Below are 25,761 nucleotides of genomic sequence, written 5' to 3'. Positions count from 1 at the left end.
TCTTAATCTCTCAGTGCAAGAAATCGGGACAAAGCCAGACAGAATGGGGGGACAAAGACCCAAAAATAGCGACAGAATTTAAATATTGTTCCTATAAACTTAGAAAGTTGCTAGAATAACATGTTTTGGATTATTATGTATTTTTTGAAGGATATAAAGTCTGAAACTTAAATGTCTGTCATTATTTAATATTATTTAGTGACTTCAATCTTCAATGATTTGGCAGAAGAAACATTTATGAGGACCAGACCAAAAATGTGAGGCAAAAATATGGAGATTCAGCAAAAATCTGTACAGTTGAGATGTCTGAATCTAGGTTGGAACTGTGATGTCATGGACAATACTTAATTAAACAAAGAAACTTAGGAATGTGAATCTTCAAAATTTGGGCCAATCTGTGAGTGTGGTCAGTAGGGGTTTATGTGGTAAATATAATCATACATAGTCCATAAGTAAACAAGGTCTGAAGATATCATGTTTATGTTAAAAGGTACATCATTCTGGAGCAGTACTTTGTGATTCAGACATCAACCTAAGCTGGGGATGTGCAGTAAAAATATTATTTATAACCTCAAAAAACTGTTCCTTTTTAAATGTTCAAAACTCCAAAGGCTCAACTCCCTCACAGTTTTGGTTACCTTTCACAATATGGATGAGCAGTGAAGTTTAATTCACCATGTCCTTACTTCAGTTTCATTCCTCCAAATCTAATCTGGTATACAAGCTTTTCTTCCAAATAATTTCATATAATTTACTTCAGTATAAATTGCCTTTGACAAACTCATAATTATCAAATATATTGCCCGTGAGCATATTGCCTAATTTAGAAGTTAGTTTATAAGACCTCTGATGAAGTCTTAAAGATAACATACATGTATATCAAAACAGAAAATGAAAAACAAGGAAACAAATATTCTGAAATATTTTTATTTGTGGAAAAATATCAAAATAGTACCAGTCCAGGCATAACTGCCTGAATTATTTCTTTGCAATCTGAAAGTATACAAGCCTTTAAACGTAATCAGAGCCCATCAATCGTGACCCGTGCGACTCTTAGGACACAGTGCTGTCATCGTTTGGGAATCCTATTTGATGAGACTGGTGCTGTGCTTATATCCACCTGCACTGTGCTTTCAAACAAAAAAACAATATTGTGCTAATCTTTTTCCAATATATTTTCATGGGATTTTTTTCTATATATTTGGCACAAAATTATTTTGGCAGGAGCAGTACATTAAGTCTTGCACTCGCTGTGAGCAGAAGCAACAAATAGCACTTCAAGTATTTATTTTGATTGAAGAGCTTTCTTTATTCCATCTACTTCCATCTGAAATGGCAAAAAGAATACTGTGAGTGTAAATGCAGCAGTTTAGTACAGGTACCTCTACAGGTAGCACTGATATAGCAGCACAATTTCATTCACATCCTAAAGGAATACATTACATTAGACTTGGTTTTACTGTATTTTCAGACATTTTGGAATTTGTCATTTTAATTAACAAGAAGGACTTCAGCTGGATAACTACACAATGCCCCATATGCAACATTCTGCGAGAAATAGGGCAACATGGCAAATGGTCTGCGATCCCCATCCTGACAGACTGAAGACAGAGTATGTCAGTTTTATAAGAGAGAATGATTACTTTAAATTTTTTTACCAGTGACTTCAGGTCATGATGAAGGGAGCACTACCATGTTTGGGCCCTTGTCCAGAAGATAAGTCCCTTCAAAAGTATATGGTGGTTGAAGCAGATACCTGGGATACATGGGATACAGCAGGAGATACACGAGAGAAGCAGAATATGTGGTGAAGTTATAAACAGGAAAGTCTAGCAAACCAAGTCAAGTGACAAAAAAAGTGCATCTCTTCTCCAGTCATGGAAAGTATCATGTGATACATTTAAGAAAATGGCAAAAACAAGACATACAGATACTACTGCACTTAAGGAAATTCTCATTTTCAGAAAGTAAATGTGGTAGAATTAAAAAAAGAATAATCCACACACTCAGTGTTGAAAGTTCCATCCAAGTGGCTGCAAGTAAAGATAATAGTTAAAAAATAAACACAGGTGCATCTGTTCTTGTATTTCATATCTAATTGTTAAAGAAATGCCGGACAAGCCTTTTGTCTTATTCTTAAAAGTGTTTTCCCTCACATATCTATTATGTGTACATGATGGCTCCTACTCAGAAAACAGAGCTATTTTAACATTAACAGTAGCAATATAAATTAGACCTTCTAATCCTTTCTAATCCTTTACTGTCTTTCCTATCTCTCTACAGCTCTAAGTTAAATTTCTTCTGTATCTTACTTAGATGGTCTTATCTAGTAGTTTAAAGCTGTGACAAATTTACAGCATGACTTCAGGGAACACAGTATTTTTTTTCACCTGGCAGGCGTGCTTCTTGTATCCTCTTAATTAACTTTTATTATAGCACTCATTGGTACATATTTCACATATATACATATTTCATGTTTACAGCGTTATCTGCTACACTATGAGTTCTTTAGCACAATGCATAATATGTTAATCTCCTTTAATGTCTATTTTTTTGCTAATATTGCTCTGCTCAGATAAACAGTTTTTTTACTGAAGCTTTTTCCTGTGTGCCCACATTTGCTCCATTGTGTGGAACTTAGTTAACATGGGGTATAAATACATTTTAAAAAGTTCATACAAGCTAAATACTGCAGCTGTATTAGTCAACACTTTTGTGATATTTTGCCATCTGTACTGCTGTACTTACACACATCTAACTTGATAAGTTATTTCTGCAACTGGCACAGGATCATGTGTTTTCCAGAAACAGATGCTAAGCCATCCCAGACCTGCACCTGCTTCTTGTTCTCAGAACCTTCACAAATTCCTCATTGACTTCAGACATTATAGAATGGAAAAAACTAGGAAACTGATAGTTAAGAGTCAGCAGGTAAGGAGTGTTTGACTTTAATGATCCCATTAGCATCATGTAAACTTGAAGACACTGGCACAGGACAGGTGCAGGTTTATTATTCCCTGCCTATGTCAGCTCCTTTGAAGGCAGATAGAAGAATTCCTGACATCTGAAGCAAGGCAGGCCTTGACAGTCTCTATTACTGCACCACAGCTGGATACTGGTTCTCAGGCGTTTGGGGAGGGGGGGGGGGTTGCTGATCTTACTCAAATCAATGTTTCTTCCACGCTTACAGCCTGTTCCTCAAAGGAACATCCTAAAATGTTACTTTATCAATTCAGAACCCAGGAGTAGCACTTGTAATTTCTACTATTACAGTATCTACAGGCCTTTCCCAGATACGGATGACCAACCATCAGATTACCATGCATCAACCATACCCTTTTTCAATGGTAGGAAATTCATAGAAGAATATGTGGACACCTGACCTCATTACAACCAGACTCCCAGACCACCATCTTCCAGTGTTCTACAAGGCTTGAATAAATTTAAGTACCTACACAAAAATCCAGTGGTAGAACTCATTATTGTTTCATTGAATGCATTCAACACATCTAAGTGGGTACCAATGTTCAACACCCTCTCCAGTAACAGAAAAATTAGTGTGCTTGATTGTTTTAGCAAAAAAACACACACACACACACACACACACACACACACACACACACACACACACACACACACACACACACACACATATATAAATACAGATAGATACATATCTATATCCATCTATACCTATATTTATCTATCTACCTATATACACACACACACACACACACACACACACACACACATATATAAATACAGATAGATACATATCTATATCCATCTATACCTATATTTATCTATCTACCTATATACACACACACACACACACACACACACACACACACACACACACACACACACACACACACACATATATGTAAATACAGACAGATACATATCTATATCCATCTATACCTATATTTATCTATCTACCTATACACACACACACACACACACACACACACACACACACACACACACACACACACACACACACACACACACACACACACACACACACACACACACACACACACACTGGAGTCAGTTGTAGGCAGCAGAGGTACAGGTCCAGTTGGCACAACTGTTGTGAAGTCGTTAGAGCCCCATAATAGAATTATGCAGGATTAGGAAATTAAACCATTGGCTACAGGGAGGAGTTTGCTGAAGTTTAGTAGTCCCTAACATCAGCACAGATCCATGCAGTACAAGAAGCATCTAATGAAATAATAAAATAACAGTAATATATATATATATATATATATATATATATATATATATATATATATATATATAAAATATATTGAGGCTTTGTGAGTTTATTACTTGATTAGATTTAATTATTGATGGTTAGCAAAGGTTGCTTTAATAAAAGAAAGGGCATTTTCTATTAGATGACATTAGCCTGTATCTACTGACTATCAGTTGGCCATATAGGGTGAGGCTATATAATGATGCAAGTGAATGTGGATGGGAGGAGACAGAAGTGGTCCAATCATTAAAGAGTGGCAGCAGCCATTCAGTCTGCACATATGCATGCTATCAAGCTTGGTGGTGTGGGAGGAAGCTTTCCCAACAATAAGCAAACTACCAATATTCAAGAAAAGGCTGTAATAAAGAAGTAAATTGCTGTATTATTAGAACAAGCAAAGCATTCCTAAGTACAATGATTACTTCTGTTAGGAGTGAAGAAAAAGGGGAATAACCTCACCTTGGAGGAGATGCTGACACATACCAGCAGTGCTGAGTCTCACTCAGAGACCCTCCAAAAACCACAATACAATGAGGGGATGTAAAACAAAAGGCTGTGTTAGACAACAGGAAATGTTAGACACAGGAAAGCTATGTAAGAGTAACTCAGAGTGTTTAAGGATATTATATTTCACATCCACAAGGATGCCGGATAACAGCAGGGCAACACTATCATAGACAGGCACTATAAATATCTAGCCAACAGTAACCAAGACTGTGCTGTCAAGAAGGCATACAAATGGTAGGTTCCTCAGTCTATAGAAATTCATAACATAACTGGTGTGGGACAAACACACAGTTCCTCGCAGTTTTGGCTTAGGCACAATTTGCAATGGAGTGGAACAACTGGTCAATCAGAGGATCAAACCTGAAATTAGAAATGGTGGAGGAGAAAACTAGTACATGAAACAGCAGGAGAAGCATCTACAGATAAGTGTGAGGGAAAGCTAGAATAAAAGCACAGAATGACAAAAATGATAATAGTAATTCCTTCCAGTCATATTATCCATAAGATATACTGCAGTGCATTGTATACACAATGCAGATTCTCACAACCAGCAGATTACCATGCCTTACAACAGTGTAGAGTAAATAAAACACAGATACCACAAAGTACTGTATTTTCAAAAAGTGCGTGTATATTACAGTCTGGGTAGCCAAGTGGACACTAAAGCAACATTCAAACAAAAGGACGGCGTAGTGGTGCAACGGTAGTGTTGTCACCTCACAGCAAGAGGTTCTCTGGTTCAATTCTCGGCTGGGGTGACTTCTGTGTGGAGTCTGTATGCCCTCCCTACATTCATGTGGACTTCCTCTGGGTGCTCCAGTTTCCTCCCACGTTCAGAGACATGCATCTGGGGCATTTCTTCCTGGGCCTCCGCTGAAAATTGGCTTTGTTCTAAGTCGGACTTTCCCAGTTAACAAATGTTAAATAAATACATTTCATAGATTTACAGGATGGCAATCCACAGTGTGTGCAAGCTCCCCGGAAGAACAACAAAACAAGTGTATCAATTCAAATGCAATAGTACAAAAACAGACACATACATAAAAAGATGCCCAGTTTACAAAACCAAATTTAAAAGCAAATACAGTAAGGTACAGTGCATATAAAAGATAAAAACAGAATAAAATTAAGTACTTTAAGTCCCTGCCCATATCCTTGCAAGTAGGTAATGAGAGATGCACATAAAAGAAAAATAAAATACATGGCCAGAATTAAAACATGAGGATTGCTATTAATACATGCTTTGTGTGTGCTAATGATTATGAATGAATGAATCGCCCATAATTAGCAAATAAGTAACAAAACAGTAACTGTGGCTTTAAGGAACACGGGAAAAAAAGAGATCAGTGAATGGGCCACCAGCCAATGAGGAAAGACAGTAATCAATCAATCTGCACATACATAGTATTGACAAGTCAGGCAGGAAGCCTTACCAACAGTAAGTTAACCTTCCAAGCTCAATAAAATTTGTATAAAGAAGTAAATTAACAAATTATATGTTAAGCAGTGTGGCTTTAAATACTTACACGCACACACTGCTTCGCACAAAGTAGAAGAGGGACTACTTGCCAATATTATGAGTATTTCTGCTGATAAACCACAAAATACCACACAAGGTGATCAGTAAACTAAAAATAAATCACCAGAACACCAAAATTCACGGAAATAGGTGTTTAATAGTAAAAACAATAAGACTTAGAGCTTTCACCTGTATTACAGAGGCATCATCAGATGCAAAAGCACTAAGTCGTATTGTTTTTTACTATTAAACACCTATATCCGTGAATTTTGGCATTGTGGTGACTTCAATTGTTTTTATTTCTGCTGATAAGACTGAAGAAAAAAGTTGGCTGGAATACCTCACATGACAGGAGGTGTGGGCCCATGCCAATGACCTTAGTTTATAGTTCCAGCAAACGGAATGGTACAGTATGTGGATGTTAACTATTTCCTGAAAAGTACATGGGTGTTAAAACAACAAAAATGTTACAAAGATGTAATACAAATGGCAGAGTATGGGTTTGTTAAGGAACAAGGAAACATTATACATAGGAAAGCTATGTAAGAATAACACAAAGTGTTAAACAGTGTGTTTTCTAACTGCAAAGGAGCATGATAACAGCAGTGCAGGCACCACATAGGCAGGAAATGTCCTACCATTCATTCCTACAGCTGTGTAGGTGTGATGACATGCGGTGGCCAGTTTCTCAAGCTGTAGAATGTCAGTAACATACCTGGTCTGCAGCAGACACACAGCCGTGCACAGTTACAGGTTAGGCATGGTTTGGAGTGGAGTGCTCAAATCAGGGGCTTAAACCTGAAAAATCTGCAAGTGTCCTTGCGGGTAGGGGGTGTGACAGTTATATAAAATGTGTTGATTCTATCTGTTTTGGAGTCACCATTGTCAAATAGCTTGCTGATGAGGATGAGAATGAGGTCTTCTGAAGAACTGTTGAAATAAAAATACAGATGAATGTTAGTGACAGGAGGAATTAAGCTTTTGGAGAGATTATTGAAATAAAAGGATACAGTGATGTTATGTACAATCATAGCTAGTACAATCTTAATGGTGGGGCAAGGGCTCAGGAATTTCCTGTGGAAGGTTTCTGCAATTGGCAGGATACAAGATGTCATTAAAATACTCTCTTTGTGTTGCTGTGTAAGTCTCTGTAAGACCAAATTTACTTCTTTACAGAAGCTCACTGACATAGAAATGGTGGCTGCATGACACACACAGGATGCTTTGCCAGTTTTAATTTGTTTCTTACAGTGGCTTCATAATGTCATATATTTACTACATTCAGTTCAGGAGTCAGCATTTTGTGAAAGGTTTAAGTTTACATGTCTGTTTAAGCTTGGATTTCAGCTTCTTGATAACTATCCAAACTGCTCGTCACTCATGGTATAAGTGAACTGAGAGAAGTATGTGCTCTGAAGGTATAGTAAAATATCTAGTTACATCACCCTGGGGTAAAAACAAAAGCTGAGAGGAGACTTACAGTAAAAAACCTGCACACGATTAGCATCCCTGGTAGCATTACTTATTTACTGTTGAGTGAAAATTGAAGGAACAGTGATCCCTGCAGGTAGGACTGCAGACGGAGTGCATGGAGATGATGTTACTTCTGTCTGTAACTGCCCTCTCCAAGACAGTGTGATGACCAGAGACTGACAACTTATGATTCTGTGAGACAAGTGCTCTAGATCACATTTTGAGAGAGTTTGTCTGAAGGAGTGGAACTTGCAGTGGAGATTAAAATTTCCAAGGATAAGAAATATGAAAACAGCTACATAACCAAGCACTGACACAGTTGCTTCATTTGTTTAATGTATCAGTCTTATGTTGGGAGCACAGACTAAGTATCTACCTTCTATGGCCTTCTATTAATTACACTGAAAAATGACTCTTCACTGCAGATCAACAGGTGATGTCACCAAAAGCAAATCATCTCAATGGCATCAGTATGACAGAGGCCAAAAATATCTGCAATGGTCTGGGGATGATACACTACTGACCAGCCCAAAGAAGAGGGATAAAATATGAGGCATCCATGAGATTCATCATACAGCTGAGGGTCTTTCTTCACACGAATTATAAATCAGCCTAGGATCACTTTCAAAGAAAAGCATTTACTTCTCATCACTTCAGTGACATTTCAAGCTATCAATAGAGACAGACAGTTTGGAGCAAATGTGCCGCAGAGTATGCTTTTGGTGACCTGTATAAAATCATAACATGGTACAGTTCTTGACGTGATATGCTTAACACTTATACTTAAAACAGCTTTGTCAGAATGCTTCAAAAAAGAAACATGCTACACACACAAACCTTTACCTAGAATGTGAGGTGCCAGATATGTAACCTAGTTGTAACACTTCTGATATCCCTTTCTCTATACCATAACCGATTTATTTATTTATAGCCTAACTCACACAGCCGTTATCCTGAGGCAAATAGACATGATACCCCTTCCATCATACTCATCCCAGCAGTTAGGCTATAGGCTTATGCTTTACCCAGCTCTACCTACAACATGACACTCTCAATACTACTGCAATACTACTGCATATTTAGCATATGAAGCACTTGTACTTTAGTCAAAACAAAAAAATGTCCTGCGTGCGAGATTTCAGGGCTGTCCATTACTGTTTATGGTAAACAGAGAATGGTCTTGTTGGAAAATCAACATAATGAAGGACAGATGAACAGAATGACTAACTCCATGAACATTTCCTAAATAATGTATGGCATATTATGAACTGGCAACATGCTGAAAGCCTCATCTGTGACATAAAGGGCTAAAGCCCTGACTACAGTCCAGGTAACCCAAGTTCATTTAGAAACACAATCATTTGACAGCCCAGGCAGGGAGGATGGGTGCACCTATCCTGGGGGTAGGGAGTGCACACGCAGGGAGGATGAGGGTACCTACCCTGGGGTAGGTTGTGCACTGGTGCTCTCTGGTGGAGGCTGAACTGCAGAGGTAGAAGTCACCAGGCTGGACGACAGGAGGGAAAGGGCAAATATGGCCATCATATGGGCCCAGGTTGGGACACACAACTCGGGGTAATCCTCATTTCCCAAACAACTGAAATATGAGCAGGGAATGAACTTAAGATTAGAGAAAATCACTGGTTCCTAGGATGAAAGCACCACTCCCAGATGCTTGACTCATGACTCCAGGTTGAGTGTAAGTAAAACAATCTGTAAGTTGAGCCCTTGAACCTGAAGGAATGAATAAGTCAACATAGCATTGGTGGGGGTGTTGGGGGGGCAGCCAAAACAGAAGCCCTGGTAAGGGGTGGAGGTCTGCAAAGTGAAAATTATCAGTGGGTGTGTACCACTTTTCATTTTTTGAACTACATGATATTTGACAGAGTAATAGAGAATTAAATGAGCAATTCTAAGTCATACCAAAATAAGAAATTAGTTCAGATCTAACCACTAAATTGCTTAAAGGGTGACACAGTGACGGATCCCAGTAGACTGCTTAGATATAGGTTTACCTGTTTTACTCTAGCTGGGTTAAGTAAAGATCTGTAAGAATGCCAGGGCTTGGAGGAAGCTATGGAGGACATTAGCTCTAGCTGCTGTAGCTCATGCACAAGTATGTACATTGTAAAGGACTGGATCCAAAATGGATAATAAGCATCTGCATCCCTTTGATATTCTGCACCCATAATATCTGATGGGAAAGCGTGACAGTACTGGAAGAAATAAGCAACCAAGTTACTCTAAGAATTCTGATATAGCAATTCGACTTCTAGTTTTCAAACTTGAGACATTTTGGATAACAAGCTTTCCTGGATTAGAATACAAAAGGAGTTCTACCAAATCTTCTTAACTGGATTTGTCTGTGAAAAAGAACCCCCAAATTAAGTAATTGCTTCCACACAAGTTATCAGTTAAAATGGGCTAGTTTCATATTACAGTTGATTTTATTTATAACAAAGGTAATAAACAAGTCAACATTTTTTAAATTTATGCTACAGCAGCAAGGAGTTAAAAATAAAAGATTAGGAAAACTTACCCGTTGATATTTATGGCAGATTAAAAGAGGAAAAAAAAACACATTGAATGTTTACTAAAACAGAAAACATGATTGCTACCTAACAAGTATGCAGTAGATAGGCAGTATATGGTAGGTGATTGTTCTGCATACAAACTAAATGTCCAAATCATATCAAACTACACTTTTTAGTTCTTGCTTTATAATAAGCTTATCGAACATAGCTCATAAGTCATTTCTTTGGTGGTCTTTTAGACTGTTGCTGGTTTGCTTAGCAGTCCATGTATCTGCACGACAAAGCAGAACTGATTACAGTAAAATAATGCATTCTAATTTTTGCTTGGATGGTGAAGATTTGTCATTTCTATAAGCAAATTTTAAGTTGTTAAAAACGTTCATGACTCTGCCTATACAAGCTGGCATATCAGTTTTATCATCTGCCTTGTTTGGGTGCATGTGACACTAATATATTTGAAGGTTTCATTTTATTCTACTGGCTTGTTAAATAGTACCAACTGAAACTTCTGCAGTTGTCATGACATTTATTTTGGGAAGGTTGATTTTTAACCCACACATTTCAGCATTTTTTTACATGAAATGTAATATTTGTTGATGAAAAGTTATTTAAAATGATTGATAAATGTCAGTCTTGTCTTATTGGCTTGAAGCTGCAGACTGCAGCTCTTTGTTAGTGCCTAGTAAAAATAAATGCAAAGCAGCTTTTGTGTGCTGGAACCAAAGTCTGATTAGATGCTGATTTAGTGCATTGTAAAAAAACAGTCTTGTGAAAAGGATCAGCTATGCCTGCTTTCCAGATCTTAGGAAAGTAAGTGTCATAAACAAAGTGACTGATGAGTATAGTTAACATATATATCAAATAGCACCTGCAGTGTGAGTGCATTAAAGTGAAAACATATTCAACAAATATAACACACATGTCTGAAAGAGGTATTTGTTTTAGGACATGGGTCAATAGAGGATTGACTGTAGTGAAATAGGATTTTTATGATAACCATGCTTGCCCTTTCTCAACTGTGGTGTAACCATGGAGTAAGTGTATTTTAAAATGAGGATCTACACAATGGGTTCACCCCCCCCCCCAAACTGAGGGCATGTAATTTACTGTAAGTTTGCTAAAGTTGGATTTTATATGTTAAAATGCAGTCTTAATTAGTCTGCACTGATAGACTGACTTGTTTTGCAAAACCCAACAATGTATCAACCTGAATCCCTGAACACAGGGCTATGTATAATTACTGGTTGCTAATTTCTAGTTGCTCTTCTTTCGGCTTTTCCTGGTTAGGGGTCGCCACAGTGGTACTCCAGTCCACTAATGATTGGCAGTAGATTTTTATGGTGCCGAGGTGCCAGCCCGAAGCCCAACCTTCAACGAAGGCATGCCTATTCAAGCATGTCTTTCAAACGCCACTCGATCGCAGGGAGGACATGCAGACTCTACACAGAAGGCACACCAGCTGAGAATCGAACGAGAGAGCCTCTTGCTGTGAGGCGATAATGCTACCGCTGCACCACTATGGCTGCATGGTTGCTAATTTCTAGTCTATACTGAAATTTCTGATAATTACCCTTTCTGTTTTAATATTTACTCATAATCACACAAAGTTAACATAAGCAGTTTCTGTCAGACAGTCTGGATGAATACAAACTGCAGTGAACAATCAAGTTGAGTTTACATCAATAGACACTAGAATTAAGCCCCTCTGTGTGGTAGCTACAGGCTGATGGGAAAGAAAGACAAGCTTCTGAATAGATAATGCAATCCTCAATATCTTTGTTGTATTTTTTTATCATATTGGAACATAGCACATGCTGGAAAAAGGATTCCAGAATCCTTAGTCAATGGGCAAAGCATGTTTTGCTAATGGTTACTATATCTGGCAGGCAAAGAGAGAAATTCAGCTCTGAAAAACATGCAACTTGTTATAAACACAATGACCATTAATATGTGGCAGCTTTAGTCCATTAATGGACTATCACAGGGGATGGCATGGTCCACTAAGGAATACATTCGCCATAACTTGCCAGGGGTTTGGCTGAATATCTCTACATAACAGTACAGACATTTTGGTTAAACTGTTTCTGTACCCCTTATAGATAAAGCTATGATAAAGACGTCAAACAATGAACTAAATATGAGCCAGTGTTGATAATCGGTAAGATATCATATAATCCATTTCAAGTGTGGGATAATGCAGAATTCTAATATTTCTGCGCATGTGTGTATGTGCTCCATGAGGAAACACTCTGCTAGAAAGCAGACAGTGAATGATTAACAATTCAGCTGTTAGCAACAACACAACTGGAAGAGCTATAAATGGCTCAGACAACTGCTGCTGCTGCAAGTGTATTATAAGAAAAAGAAGCAATGACTTGATGAGCAGTCAATGCACTGCATAGCGTGCACTGAATATGATCCAAGATCAGTAAAATAATAAGCCTGTTATGAACCTATAGACTTTGTTATGCAATTTTGACAATTGTTATGACAACAATTTGCAGCCACCACAGAAGAGCACTGGAATGCTCTGAGAGGTTTAAAAGCTGTAATATACTTCAGACTGCAACATTAACAAAAACAAAAGTTGAGCAGAATAAAGTATGTCACAGCTTTTAAAACTGTCAGTTGGTAGAGGCACATCCTTCTTCTGGCCAGTGTCTATGATGCAGCTCTAAGTGTGTGACAGCTTTCACAGCCATTTTACATCATGGCAGCTAAAGCTCTATGAACTATGAAGAATAATGATTAAGCCATAGCAATTTCTTAATGAGTTCAAGTAATGAATTCAAGAAATTCACCTCTTAAGCTTCCCCTTCAAGGATTTCTGAAACACACTGACGAACAAGTTAATGATGAGCAACACAATTATAATCCTTTGTGTTATGATCTGAGAACATGCAAATAGCAGTGTGTTTCAGATATAAATTTATGGCCTGTTATTGCAAGCATGCTTTTTGTGATGTAAACACAATCCCCCCCCACACACACACACACACACACACACTATGATGAAAAGGAACTAAAACAGCCAAGGTAACTCATACGAGGTTACCCAGACATTTTCTATGCTACTGAACATTTTGGATCCTGTGTGGACCTGTTTCTCAGAATCTAAACATATTAAGCAATTGCAAACAGTAATCAATGCTATATTCCCACTTTCATTTACATATTAATTAAGAAACAGTAATGCTAGTCAGATTGAGATAAGCCTTCAAAATATGCATACCTGTAATGTTAAGCGAATTTTCTTTTCTTCATCAAGTTCATTCATTAGCTGTTTAATTTCTTTCCTGAAAAATCATATATAAATCAGTTGTGGCATGTGTAACCAGCACAGAACCAATTAAATTGAAAGTAAAAGCTCGGAAAATTCAAATTAGAGACAGGCTAGTACTTAAACCAATAAACATACTGTATTTTTTACAAGTTCTCCCCTCTGTGAGGCAGTTTCCATGTACTGAGTCCCTGGAAACCCACATCATTATGATACCTATAAAGGAACATGGTTAACAAGGACTATTGTGCTTGGATCTGCTCCTATGCCCATCAGGGATGGTTACAGTCAGTCAATAACGGCAGACAATAGAAGTTCATACTGACTGTTCTGAAAATGCATGTAGATACAATTCTGTTGCTTTTGTAACTTTTTAAGGGAAGTACAAAAATAGTTAAAATTTCCCCTAACTGGGGCATTTGTCTTTCATTATGTTTGGCTTTGTCCAGGATTCTTGATTAAAGAAGGAGAGAGGTATGTCTGCTATACATTTCACATCTTATGTGTACTTGTAGTATTTCCCAAAAGAATGCAGTTACAAACTTCAGTTACATTTTTCATAAATTACCTTGAAAAAGATCTCATGTTCTCACACATTTTTAGTTTATCCAGTGCACATGCTTGTTGCAGTCTGTTTCAGAAAACAGTGGAGGGTTTTGGTGGATTTATTCTCAAACATCACAATAACTGTGACTAAGTTCTAGATCTAACTTATTACTTTTTACCCATTATCTGCACCCATACCTCATCATACAGAAGCAATGTCTACCTACCATATGCACCCATATCTGCCTGAAGCCATCTTAAAAATGGGGCTGTTCTTATAAGGCAAAGGAATGGGTCTGTTCTTGTAAGACAGCAGCTTTCATGATCTGTCCTCCAAACCTAATGTATCATAACCAAAGAAATCTGTCTGCTAGATGCACAACTTAGTGATGCACTGTACTCAGCTGTACAGATACAAAGCAATGTGTATAAAAACAGGTATTATTATCCGATGGGTAAAGAAAACTTCAAAGGTTGACTAAAACCAATCACTGAACAGTGAATGAAAGAAGTATATAGATAGAAATCCTGGTATATTCCACCACAAATTACCATGCAACAATTACATGTTCTGAAATTGTACAGCAATCATTTTAAATCTCAGCCTATCATAGTCACCTACTGGCAGCCCCAGAGACTTTGCTTTACTGTAAACATGTACCTTTCCTTTTTTAGCATTTGACCTACTGTAATAACGTTTGGTTCTGTAAAAGATCTGCCTTTCTGGAGTGACAAAAAAAAAGAAGCTGGTATCCAACCACAGACCACTTGAGGTAGACAACATCTCCCCTACAAGCCTAGAAACCACATTGAGTGTATTTTTTTTTCCTTATAGGGTTTTCTTCTGTTTGCTGGTTGATGCTGCTTTATGTCATGATCTTGTCTGGACTCCTTTTATCTAGGGAGCAAGGCTGGGGTATTTTGTCTTTTTAAATCTTTTCCCTCTTGAACTCCTTAGAAGTCCTGTTTCAGGTAGCCATCTTGTCATACGTCTACCTACTGTGGTATCTTAGTAAGGCATTTCGATTTCTCTGGGGATGTTACACTTCTCTTAAATTCCACATGGTATATATTTTATGAGTAACTTCAATATGTCTTTCCAGTAAAGAGCCCAATATATCCATTGCCACAGTCTGCACTTCAGTGCGAGGGAGAAGAGATTTTAATCATTCTTCGGCTAAGAGGTCTGCTTGATGGAGACACTGATGTATCTAATTAGTACTTCTGAAAAGTATATCTAAAAGCCCAAGATAATCCATCTGATAAAATCATTAGGGCACTAATTACAATCAAAATGATGAAGTCTAGAACCAAAAAAAAAAAATGGCAGACCCAATGTGCCTAAGGTTTTTAGGATATAAATCAGCAGATAAGCTCAGTAACTGAAAAAAATTTGCAGGGCAGTATTATCTTTAAGAACAAAATGGGGCTTCAGAATAGTGGCATCACCATGAATTACATTTATTAATCCCAACAAAGACTGTAAAACAGATCAGATTATTTTTAGAAGGGCATGACTTCTTGAATTTCTATCTGTGTTGAAGGAGTATGAAGAATATCTACCATAACTGTAGTGCCACTAACACAGACATAGGGCTTATGGTAATGAAAAAACTAGAAATGAGTTTGAAAAGCATGGCCCTTTCAGATATACCTAAAAGGAAAATATGAAGCTCACAGGAAAGACTAAATAATCATTTTTCTAGATGTTTGTTTACAAGTCTGTGAAGGCACAGGGGCTCTGCTCATCTTCACTATTGAGTGCCTTATTGGAGTATTAATTACTCTATTCTGCCACATGCTCATCTACAAGTAACTGACAAGGGTAAACTCTGAATTTCGTTACTTTAAAGCTACCAGATGGCTGACTGAACAGAAAAAGACTGTACTGAGGATGCATAGACACTATCTAGATCTGATTTTTTTTCCTCGTCAAAGACTGTTTACTTGCCTCTGTTGTTTTTATATATACTTAATAAGGTAGCAACTGTTTTTTATTTCTCTAATATTTATTATACAACTGTCTGAATTATAATTTAGCAGTAAGTATGGATTGTGTTAGTAGTAATGTAATCTGCAGGACTGGAAAGTCATTTAATACAAACAAGAAGAGTTAAACCAAACTAATTAAATCAAACTTTTTTACATGCTACCCTATTTCTATACTAAAGTGTATCTGTTGATATATATGTTTCATGTGTGGTTTAGAGCCTTGTCAAAAGGGTTTTGTGGAAATATGTTTTGTAGTGATTGGTCTGTGGCTTTTGTTTGTGTGAGTCACTGGTCAAAAGATAGAAGCTTGTACGCGCGCGTGTCTGTGTATGTGTGTGTGTTCATGTGCTTTCAAAAGATCTCTGTTTTGATCAGAAGGTTTTTGACTAGTTTGACATCAACTACTTTACCAATGAAATAAAGGACCATCTCTGTTTCAGCTGAGCTCCTAGGGGATAAATGTGAGTGAGTCATGTGTGAGATAATATTAAGCAAGTGGTTATTCTGCTGTTGTAGGCATGGAATGGTGGTGTTTGATTCTTCCTTTAAAGTTTGTTTGTGTCTTTCGGCTTTTCCCGGTTAGGGGTCGCCACAGCAGAACTCCAGTCTGCTAATGATTGGTAGATGATTTTTACGTACCAGCTCTGACGCACAATCTTCAACGAAGGTATGCCCATTCATGCATGTCTCCACGCAGAAGACGCTCTAGCTGAGAATCAAACCGGACAGCATCTTACTGTGAGGCGACAACATTACCGCAGCACCACCACCGTGTCATGCCAAATAGGCATTCAACATGAAGGAGTGGCCCAAGCTGTCCTCACTCCTGTGGTGTACTGTGTAGCTCTGAGAGTCACTTAATGGGGCTGTGGTGATAGTTAAGATGGTTACTTTGCTGACCTTGACATTTAATTAGTGTCAGAGTATCATGCAAGCATGCACCCTTTTCCTTGCTTTTCTCTGATTGTATACTGAAGCTCTGGCACACAATTTACACTTAGATAGGCTCGTCTGAGTAATTACTTCTGGAAGTTAGAAGAAAAAAAATCTTGCTATTTATTGATGATCTTATGCTGTCACTCCAAGGAGACACTGTGCCTGGGTTAGACTGGAGTAGTTTGGGAAAGTTTCAGGATATAGTGTGAGCCCTTATAAAACCCAGACTAAAGTACTGACTTTTTCACCTTGTGACAGCTTAAAAGTGGTTTACCCTTTCATTGGTATAGTGGGGTGATTAGTTATCTAGGATATTTTAAGCTGAATTACTCTGATCAGTGTGGCAAAAAAATATATTAGTTCTTGCTGGCTAAAGTAGGCAAACAGGTGGGTAAATGCAGTTCATTGGATATCTCAGTTCTGGTGAGGTTAATGTTAATTAAGATATTAATTGTTTCTTCAGATCCATTATTTACACTGAATGTCACCTTCTCACTTCTCAGCCAGGTTGATGGGTAAATAGGTTAGGTTAATTAGAAGTTCTGTTTAGGTGAGGGTAGAAGGGAGGCACAGCAGGTCGGCAGAACTAAAGATGTTTCTCCTTAGGCGTCATGGATGTCTGAATCACCCACTTTTCTGGATATTTATTTATTTATTTATAAGATCTTATCCAGGTAGGTGAGCTGGTGTAAGGATTCTTTCCAGTCACTACCCAGGCCTCAAAGGCTAGATAATACAACTAAACATACAAGCAAGTGTAGTACTATATATATATATATATATATATATATATATATATATATATATATATATATAATTTATAGATATAGTTTTGAGAAGCTCGGGTAATTTTCTTGGTCTGTCTGAAAAATGCAAGTATGTGAGACATACAGAAAACGTCTTTGTGATGTACTTTTAAAAATGTTTTTAGGCTTGGGTAGTTGTTTTTTCAAATGGCCATAATGGCATAAGTAAGTAAACAATTTTACTTGTTTATAGAGATATTTGGTGGAAGGTCATGCAGAAGAGAAGGGCTACCCTGGCATTCTTATTGGCTGTATTACCATAGATTTCAGCAATGGGAGGCTAATAGAATTAGACTGTAATACAATTTGGTAAGAGTTTCTGGGGTGGTTCACTGGGAACATTTACTCAGAAGGATCATTCATAGAATGTGGGTTAGGTCGGATGTGCCATATTCATGCTTAGTACTTTTTATTGAAAAAGATTCCCCTGAGGCATAGCTTGAGAAGTTGTTCTGCACATCAAAAGATAGATTTACAGAAAGGTGAAATCTAAAGAGAAATTAACAGAAATTATACGACTGTCCATTAATATTCAAAAATGAGCATGCTGATTGGTCAACTCAACAAGCGTGCCCGTTGTAAATCCAAGAATATATCAACGGAAAAAGGTCCGGTCACCTAGACTTTTATTCCATTAGTATATCTTGTAATTTTTTTTTACTTTTCTTTCTTTTTTTTCATCAAATAAGAAAACAGAAGACATCAAACGAATGAGGGAGACAGTGCAGTGCAAAATAAGAGGATATTCGAGTACGTTCTGGAAAACTAAAGAAACTTACTTGATTATCCTTTTATTTTGTCTGGCCCGTCTCTCCCAAACGTTAAAAGTCTCCTGGTTTCTTTTTTTTCTCTCTTGAATACAAAAAAAAAAATGGCAATGGAAATATTCCTTTCTCCCTTGCTTCATTTGCACAGCGCTGATGTACTGCGTAAGCATGGGAAAAGAAGTCCCATATGCAAGGGCAGTACATCACACAAAGCCTTAGGATACCGGAAAAATGTGTAAGGGCACCATGGAGGCATTATACAAAAACATTATTTAAGAAAAGTAAAAATTTTTTTTTCTTAAGTAATGTCATTGTATAATAGTAATAACCGACTCTGTGGTGTGGTATATTATAGCAATAACCCACGTCTGGATGTGGGTAATGCTGGATTTACCAACAGTTGGTGTGGTTTGGTCACGAGGGCGAAGCCCGAGTGGCCAAACAAAGACAATCGTGGGTAAATTCAGCATTACCCACACCCAGAAGTGGGTTATTGCTATTATACAATGACATTATTTAAGAAAAAAATAATTACTTTTCTTAAATAATGGCATTGTATAATGCCTCCTTGCTGCCCTTCCGCAGCTGTCTGGTATTCTGCAGCATTTCTGATGTACTGCGCATGCGTATGCTTATGCAGTACATCAGAGCTGTGGGCAAAAGCAACGGAGAAAGCAAGATCTCCGTTGCTTTTTACAAACTGTCTCGCTAAGTTAAAGGAGTTTAACATAGTGAAACAGCTTTAAAAAAAGCAACGGAGAATCTCTGTTGCTTTTTTTAAAGCTGTCTCGCTATGTTAAACCCATTTAACATAGCGAGACAGTTTTGAAAAAAGCAACAGAGAAAGCAAGATCTCTGTTGCTTTTTACAAAGTGTCTCGCTATCTTAGAGTTTAACATAGTGAGACAGCTTTAAAAAAAGCAACGGAGAATCTCCTTTGCTGTTTTTAAAGCTGTCTCACTATGTTAAACCCATTTAACATAGCGAGACACCTTTAAAAAAAAGCGACGGAGGTAGGAGGATCTCCGTTACTTTTTTTAAAGCTGTCACGCTATGTTAAACTTGTTTAACATAGCAAGACAGTATGTAAAAAGCAACAGAAATCTTGCGTTCTCCGTTGCTTTAAAAAAAGAGTTATACTAATGGAAAAAGTCCGGGCGACCGGACCTTTTTCCATTAGTATAACTCGGATTTACAATATGCAGGCTGGCCAATCAGCATGCACGTTTTTAGAATATTAATGGGGGGGGGGGTTATTGTATAATGAAGATTTTCCCATGGTTGGCTTTATTTAATCACTCGGCATTCACCCTAAATCTTCAATATACCACACCGACATCATCGGTTATTGCTTAAATATCTCTCGCTTACAGGTATATATGTTGATAATTTGAAGTGAGATGAAAATAAGGAACTGGTATATTAGGATGATATATGTTGACTTCTCCACTGGCTACTGGTGAAATGTTAAAACTGTTATGTTTTTACTGTATGCAGAGTGATGTCAAAGAGTGTGAAGATGTGATTCGCAGAAAGTAGTAATGTTGATGCATGTGTTCTTGTCTTGTTCTGAGAAACAGCAGTATCAGAAAGTCTTGGAAATTAGTAGAGCAGATTGGAGTTTTAAACTGTTAATAAGCAGCGCCCTACTGTCAAGGGTACAGGGCTTGATTCCATACACCTTCACTTGCTACTATATGATTATGAATTTGCTCAACCAGACAGCACTTCTGAGTTGTCCATGAAAAGGCACACTTGTACCCAGTGGGATCATCTGGCTACCAAATGGATTTAAAAAAAAAAAGAAAAAAGATGCCCCTGTTGGGGATTTACATTTTCTTGTCAAGCAGCTTGCCGTTTACACTAGAAATTAACAAAGTAGACAGAAACTTGTTTTGTTACTGCCTTTGGTGGCAGTTAAGTGCACTTTTCAGAAATGGAAGACTACAATGGGCCTACACAGAAACGTGGCAGAGCCAGCACACTGGTCGCGTGTGATGATGACTACAAAATGGCTGATATATCAATACAGAATGGGGAAGCATGCAAGTGGTGAAACATGGAAGGTACCTTTTTTATTTCTGTTTTCTCCTTATTTATGAAATGGGAATATATCATCTTCCTTAGAGTGTCACCTGTGAGCTGTAGTATGTTTAACCTGTCAGTAAGCAGCACAAAGCATGTATTACTGTACACATCTCTTGTAGCTTGGTGACACAAGGTTTTGACACAGCAAGGCACATGAGAGGAATGTTTGTGGGACCCTGTCTTTTCCTTTGTGTTTGCATGACATAGGACAAATGATAACTACTGCTTGCAGTTCAAATATTTTATATATTTCCGATAAATAATGTGCTGTAGAAGTTTGAAAACTAAGGACATAGTGGGAGGTAGTTGCACTGGAGATATTCAAGAGTTATATAGTATGAGACAGAATTTTACAGAGATATTTTGTTATATTAAATGTATATTTCATTAAGTTGACTGGCTTGCTCGTCGGCATGGAATGTATAATCATATCTGCCTTAGCACAGGAAATGCGGATGAAGTCAAAATTAATGGGGGAACAAAGGCCCAAAATCAGGGACAGACTTTAAATATTACTCTTATAAAGCTGATAGAAGATCAAGTTTTACCATTCATTTTCTGAAGGACATGAAGTCAGCGAAACAAATGTCTGTCATTATTTAGTGACTTAAATCTTAAATGATTTGCAAGAAAAACACAAATTTTATAAAGAGCTGACAAAAAAATGAAACAAATATCTGGATATTCAATGAAAATCTGGAAAGATGAGAGGTATGTGTTTAATTTTGCTCTGCAATAAAAACTAAGGGAAATGAAAATTAATTTGTAAATAGAATAGGTAAAGAGCTTCAAATAAACGTAGAAGAAAAAGGTTCTTAAGAAAAACAATTGTTTTTGAGGAACTTTATAAAATCAACTTAAAGGTTCACTTCTGAAGCCAATGACAAAGTAAATTCCTCAGGAGAGGAGCCTGAAATCATAAAGAATGCATTCTTGAATTCTCCACTGTTATCCTTGAAATCACTAAGCAGCCTCACTCCACATGAACACAACAAGCAAAGTGTCTGAAATGGGATATCAAGATCTTCTTAAGAGAGGCAGCAAAATTTAAATGTCTTATACACAGGCATACATGACACAAACGACCAGTTCAAGCTATACAGAACCAGCATAAAAGGGTCCTAATGGGACGATTCCAGCATCAGTGGGCTTCTAACATTTCCTTCCCTGACACAGATATTGGCTAACCTCTAGTTTCTTCACTCTGTTTAAAATCTGCTGAAATACATGAAAACAGCTGCTCGACACCCTTAATGATGGACTGTTCTATGACCTTCTCACAATACTTCAGAACCTTCCCTCCCTTACTGACGGAATGTTCTATGACCTTCTCACAATACTTCGGAACCTTTCCTCCCTTACTGATGGACTGTGACCTTCTCACAATACTTCAGATCCTTCCCTTTCTTACTGCTGGACTGTTGTATGTCCTTCTCACAATATTTCAGAACCTTCCCTCTCTTACTGATGGACTGTTCTATGAACTTCTCAGAGTACTTCAGAACTTTCCCTCCCTTACTGATGGACCATTCATAATACTTCAGAACCTTCCCTCCCTTACTGATGGACTCTTGTACGACCGTCTCACAAAACTTCAGAACCTTCCCTTTCTTATGCTTTCACTTATGTCTACAGGCAAAAAAATATTGTACAAAAGCAAAAACGCTCACATATCACCACAGTTCATTTCCACATCTTCAAACTTCTATGTGCATCAATCAATACATTTTACTGTGTACATACATACCACACAGTCTGGGTACTAGATTGTTGACTAGTTGCCTACTGTCCTGTTGCACCAGGTAGTCCAATAAGCCCTGTATCACTTAAGACAACTGTATGTTACACAACCGGGTACCATTAAGATGGAAAGAAACCTGTGGGGGGCAGGTAACTGAGGAATACCACACTGTCTACTACAATAATGAGCTTTATAGCCATTAGGAAGGATTGATATTGCCAAATATGACCTAGCTTTGAAGCAATAAGTTAAGACCATGAAATTATTTGAGAAAGTAAACAACTAATAAGCTAGAAGTAGACAAAAAGTTAATTAGGTATGTGACTGGGTCAGTACAGCCTGCAGAGTGCAACATTTGCCAGCAGAGAGCATTGCAAATTAGGAAACATGAGTAAAGTACATGTCTCAGTAGTATGATTAGGGCTGGTTCATACTGACTCTTTAGAAGGATGCCCAGTGTCCAAAGGCACTGCTTAAAGGGGGTGGCATTAAAGTTGAAAAGAAGGAAATGCCGGAACAGCAACAATGCATTTGATCAACTTTTAGCTGGTAACTGGCTAAAAAATGAACAATTTCCAGGTCTAGATTTGTACTGCATTTGTACACGTTCACTAGGAAACACAGACATTCAGGGAACAAACAGAAGACAACTATCTGCATTTGGTGCCCTGACTGTGTAAATGCTGCGGAAACAAATAGGGCATGCCTCTCAAGTACACCTCATTACGAGGAATGTACCTCATTTGGGATCTTAAAAAGTTCAGGTTCCTTGAAGTTCCACATTGAAACAATGTGTCACACTTTCAGTGTTAGCAATTTTTTTAACTGATAGCCATGGCAAATAGAAATGAATCATATTCATTCATTAAAAGATCTTTTTTACAAGTAAAACCAGCATATTTTAACCATCCTATGTCCTTATTAGTCAAAGTTGTAAGTAAGCCGTTAGTATGTGTTCCACATTTTGCCCATTTGTTCCACATTATGAAGGCTGGTGTAGCTCATTTTGGAGATGGAAGGTTGACGGCTATGAAATAGAGAAGTGAAGATTTTTAAGGTGTGTAGTATATAAAATGACTTCCACTGTTTGTAAAAAAAGAAGGAAGGGAAAATGTTGTATATGATGTGCTATTTCTATTATAAAGCCTAAATAACTGACAGATGAGATTGAGCTCAATATTAAAACAGCAGTTTCACTAGTTATACAATGTCACAGGTATAAACAAGTACCTGTCAGTGCAGCTATGCAGCTGAATTCAATATGATGTCACAAAACAACTGTAATTACTAATTAGCTACATTTACAAAAGTAATAACCAGTAGCTGATATGGCCAGTACATTTTAATAGCCCTCCTAGCAAACAACTTTAACAGTCATATTATGACAAGATTTCTACCAACAGTCAAAGTTTAACGGTTTGATGATTATACCCAAATAACAGTTCATCAGGGATACAGTTCAATCAGATCATAGTCACTCCTAGAAGGAATAGGATGCTATTTTCTTGTAATTCTGCAGACTGAAGGGATTGCACACTCAAAGTAACATGTGTGGAGGATACAAAATTGCCCCACACACTGTAGATGAGGGGGGCATGCCTTGGGAAAAAATGGCTTACTGTGGTGTGGTTTTCTGTGTACGTATTGTGTTAGGTTACTTTGAACTACATTTTGATCAGCTGTGTTTGATCAGCATGCTTTCAGGGGCTGGGATACGGATTTTTGTCATTTTCCCATTAAAGTCACAACTCATAAAAAGCTGTTCTAAAATTACTTAAGTGCTACTAACAAAAATCACTCTGCAAGGCAAATTTGAAAACTTCTATGGTGAAAAGTGAGTAACAACTATTAGTTTCAAGAGATAATCTAAAAAATAATTACCACAATGTTCAGAGCAGGTAAATATACTGAAAACTAATAAAATGAGAAATATGTTCTCTACATTAATTACCGGTTCATAACTTCAGCAATTATCAGTGACCATTATCCAAAATTTCAGGATATTCATCCTAGGATCCCACATCGTGAATATTTTAGAGTCACCATAGTCTCTATTTCTAGGGTGATTTCACAGTTGCTGCTTGTGGTCATCTCATTCATGTGTTACTAAGAAAACATGGTTTTTGTAAGTTACAGGGCAAATTGTCAGAAATTGTCAGTGGCATTCTGCAAATTCCATCCCAGGTAATAACTGCACAATCCAAAAAGAAGACTTCGACCACCACAATAATGAGCAGCAAAATGCAGTGTAACAAAAACAAACTCAAGTATAAATAAAACAAGAATTTTAATAGCAAAAAGGTAAGCGCTTTCGCGGAAGACCACTTCCTTAGACCTTAATACAAGACAACAGACTACAGCCCTGAAGTTTCTACCTGGACGTAAAGTAACCAATTTTTTGAGGCTGTACAAGTCACCCCACTCTTAACCTCAACTGCTCCATTCCTTTCACAGGCTACAAGCATAGGCATAAATCCCAGTTAGCATTCACTCAGCAGGTCGTGACCCCATAACAGACTAATTAGTTGACAAAAAAAAATCAGGCAAAGGTTTCCCAGTTTGTAAACCATGTTAAGAACTGAAGATGTAGCGCTTACAGCAAACAGATTTTGAAGACTCAGTTAAAGGTTAAGTATAATACATTTCTGATCATATAATAACTTAGAAATATAGACATATGTCATTACTTGCTGCACAACTGACACATTCTGACTCAGGTGCTGGCACTACTTACCAAGTAGGTATTTGCTGATGGAAAACACTGCCACTGATGTAGCAATATTTCTACATATATTTGAAATGTAGTGCTTTTATAAATGAGAATTTTTTTCATTACCTTCTAGAGTTTTCAATCAAAGTTTCTGCACGGTTTTGTATACAATGGAAGATTCGGTAGTTTTTTAAGAGTAAGGTATTAAATTTTAACTCTCCTGTTTACCACAGCCTTAGCAGTCTCAGTAGTTTGACAGAGAACACACTTGCCTTTGCTGCAGAAGGCTGTAGGTTCTATTTCCACAATAGGTGGCTGCATTAATTTTCCAGTTCTGACACTGTAGTACTGAATAAAGGGGGGGGGCTGCACTCCTGAGGCTGCCATCCTTCTGGTAAGCCGTTAAACTGTGGCACAACCTGCCTGAGTCAGAGCTAGCTCAGCTAGATATAAAAGATCCCACTGCACTTATCGAAAATGGATGTTTTCTAGTGTCCTGGCCAAATTTCCCCTAGTCAGTATGATTACCACACTTGGTCTAACTTGAAAAGAGGCCAATGGCCGAGTGGGACAAATGCAGTGAATGAAGTGTAAATAAATAAAT

At 37.6% G+C, this 25,761-nt stretch overlaps 1 protein-coding gene across 8 annotated transcripts in view; it reads right to left on the bottom strand.

The window, feature by feature from the left end:
* Positions 1–913: 913 nt before the first annotated feature.
* The window catches only part of SH3KBP1 (SH3 domain containing kinase binding protein 1), a 1,961,420-nt gene continuing 1,936,572 nt past the window's right edge, over positions 914–25,761 (bottom strand). For all 8 annotated transcript variants that reach the window (XM_044072267.1, XM_044072266.1, XM_044072264.1 and 5 more), the window contains 2 exons: positions 13,524–13,587; positions 914–1,327 (listed from right to left, as the gene is read on the bottom strand). In XM_044072267.1, coding sequence (XP_043928202.1) covers positions 1,286–1,327; positions 13,524–13,587 — 106 coding nt within the window. In that variant the 3' untranslated portion in view covers positions 914–1,285. The remainder of the gene's footprint in view (positions 1,328–13,523; positions 13,588–25,761) is intronic.

This window comes from Protopterus annectens, chromosome 5.part0, assembly GCF_019279795.1.
Source record: "Protopterus annectens isolate FY-2018-M chromosome 5.part0, PAN1.0, whole genome shotgun sequence".
Lineage (NCBI taxonomy): Eukaryota > Metazoa > Chordata > Ceratodontiformes > Protopteridae > Protopterus > Protopterus annectens.
Note: the sequence above shows the minus strand (reverse complement) of the source record. Positions and strands in the feature narration are given on the sequence as shown.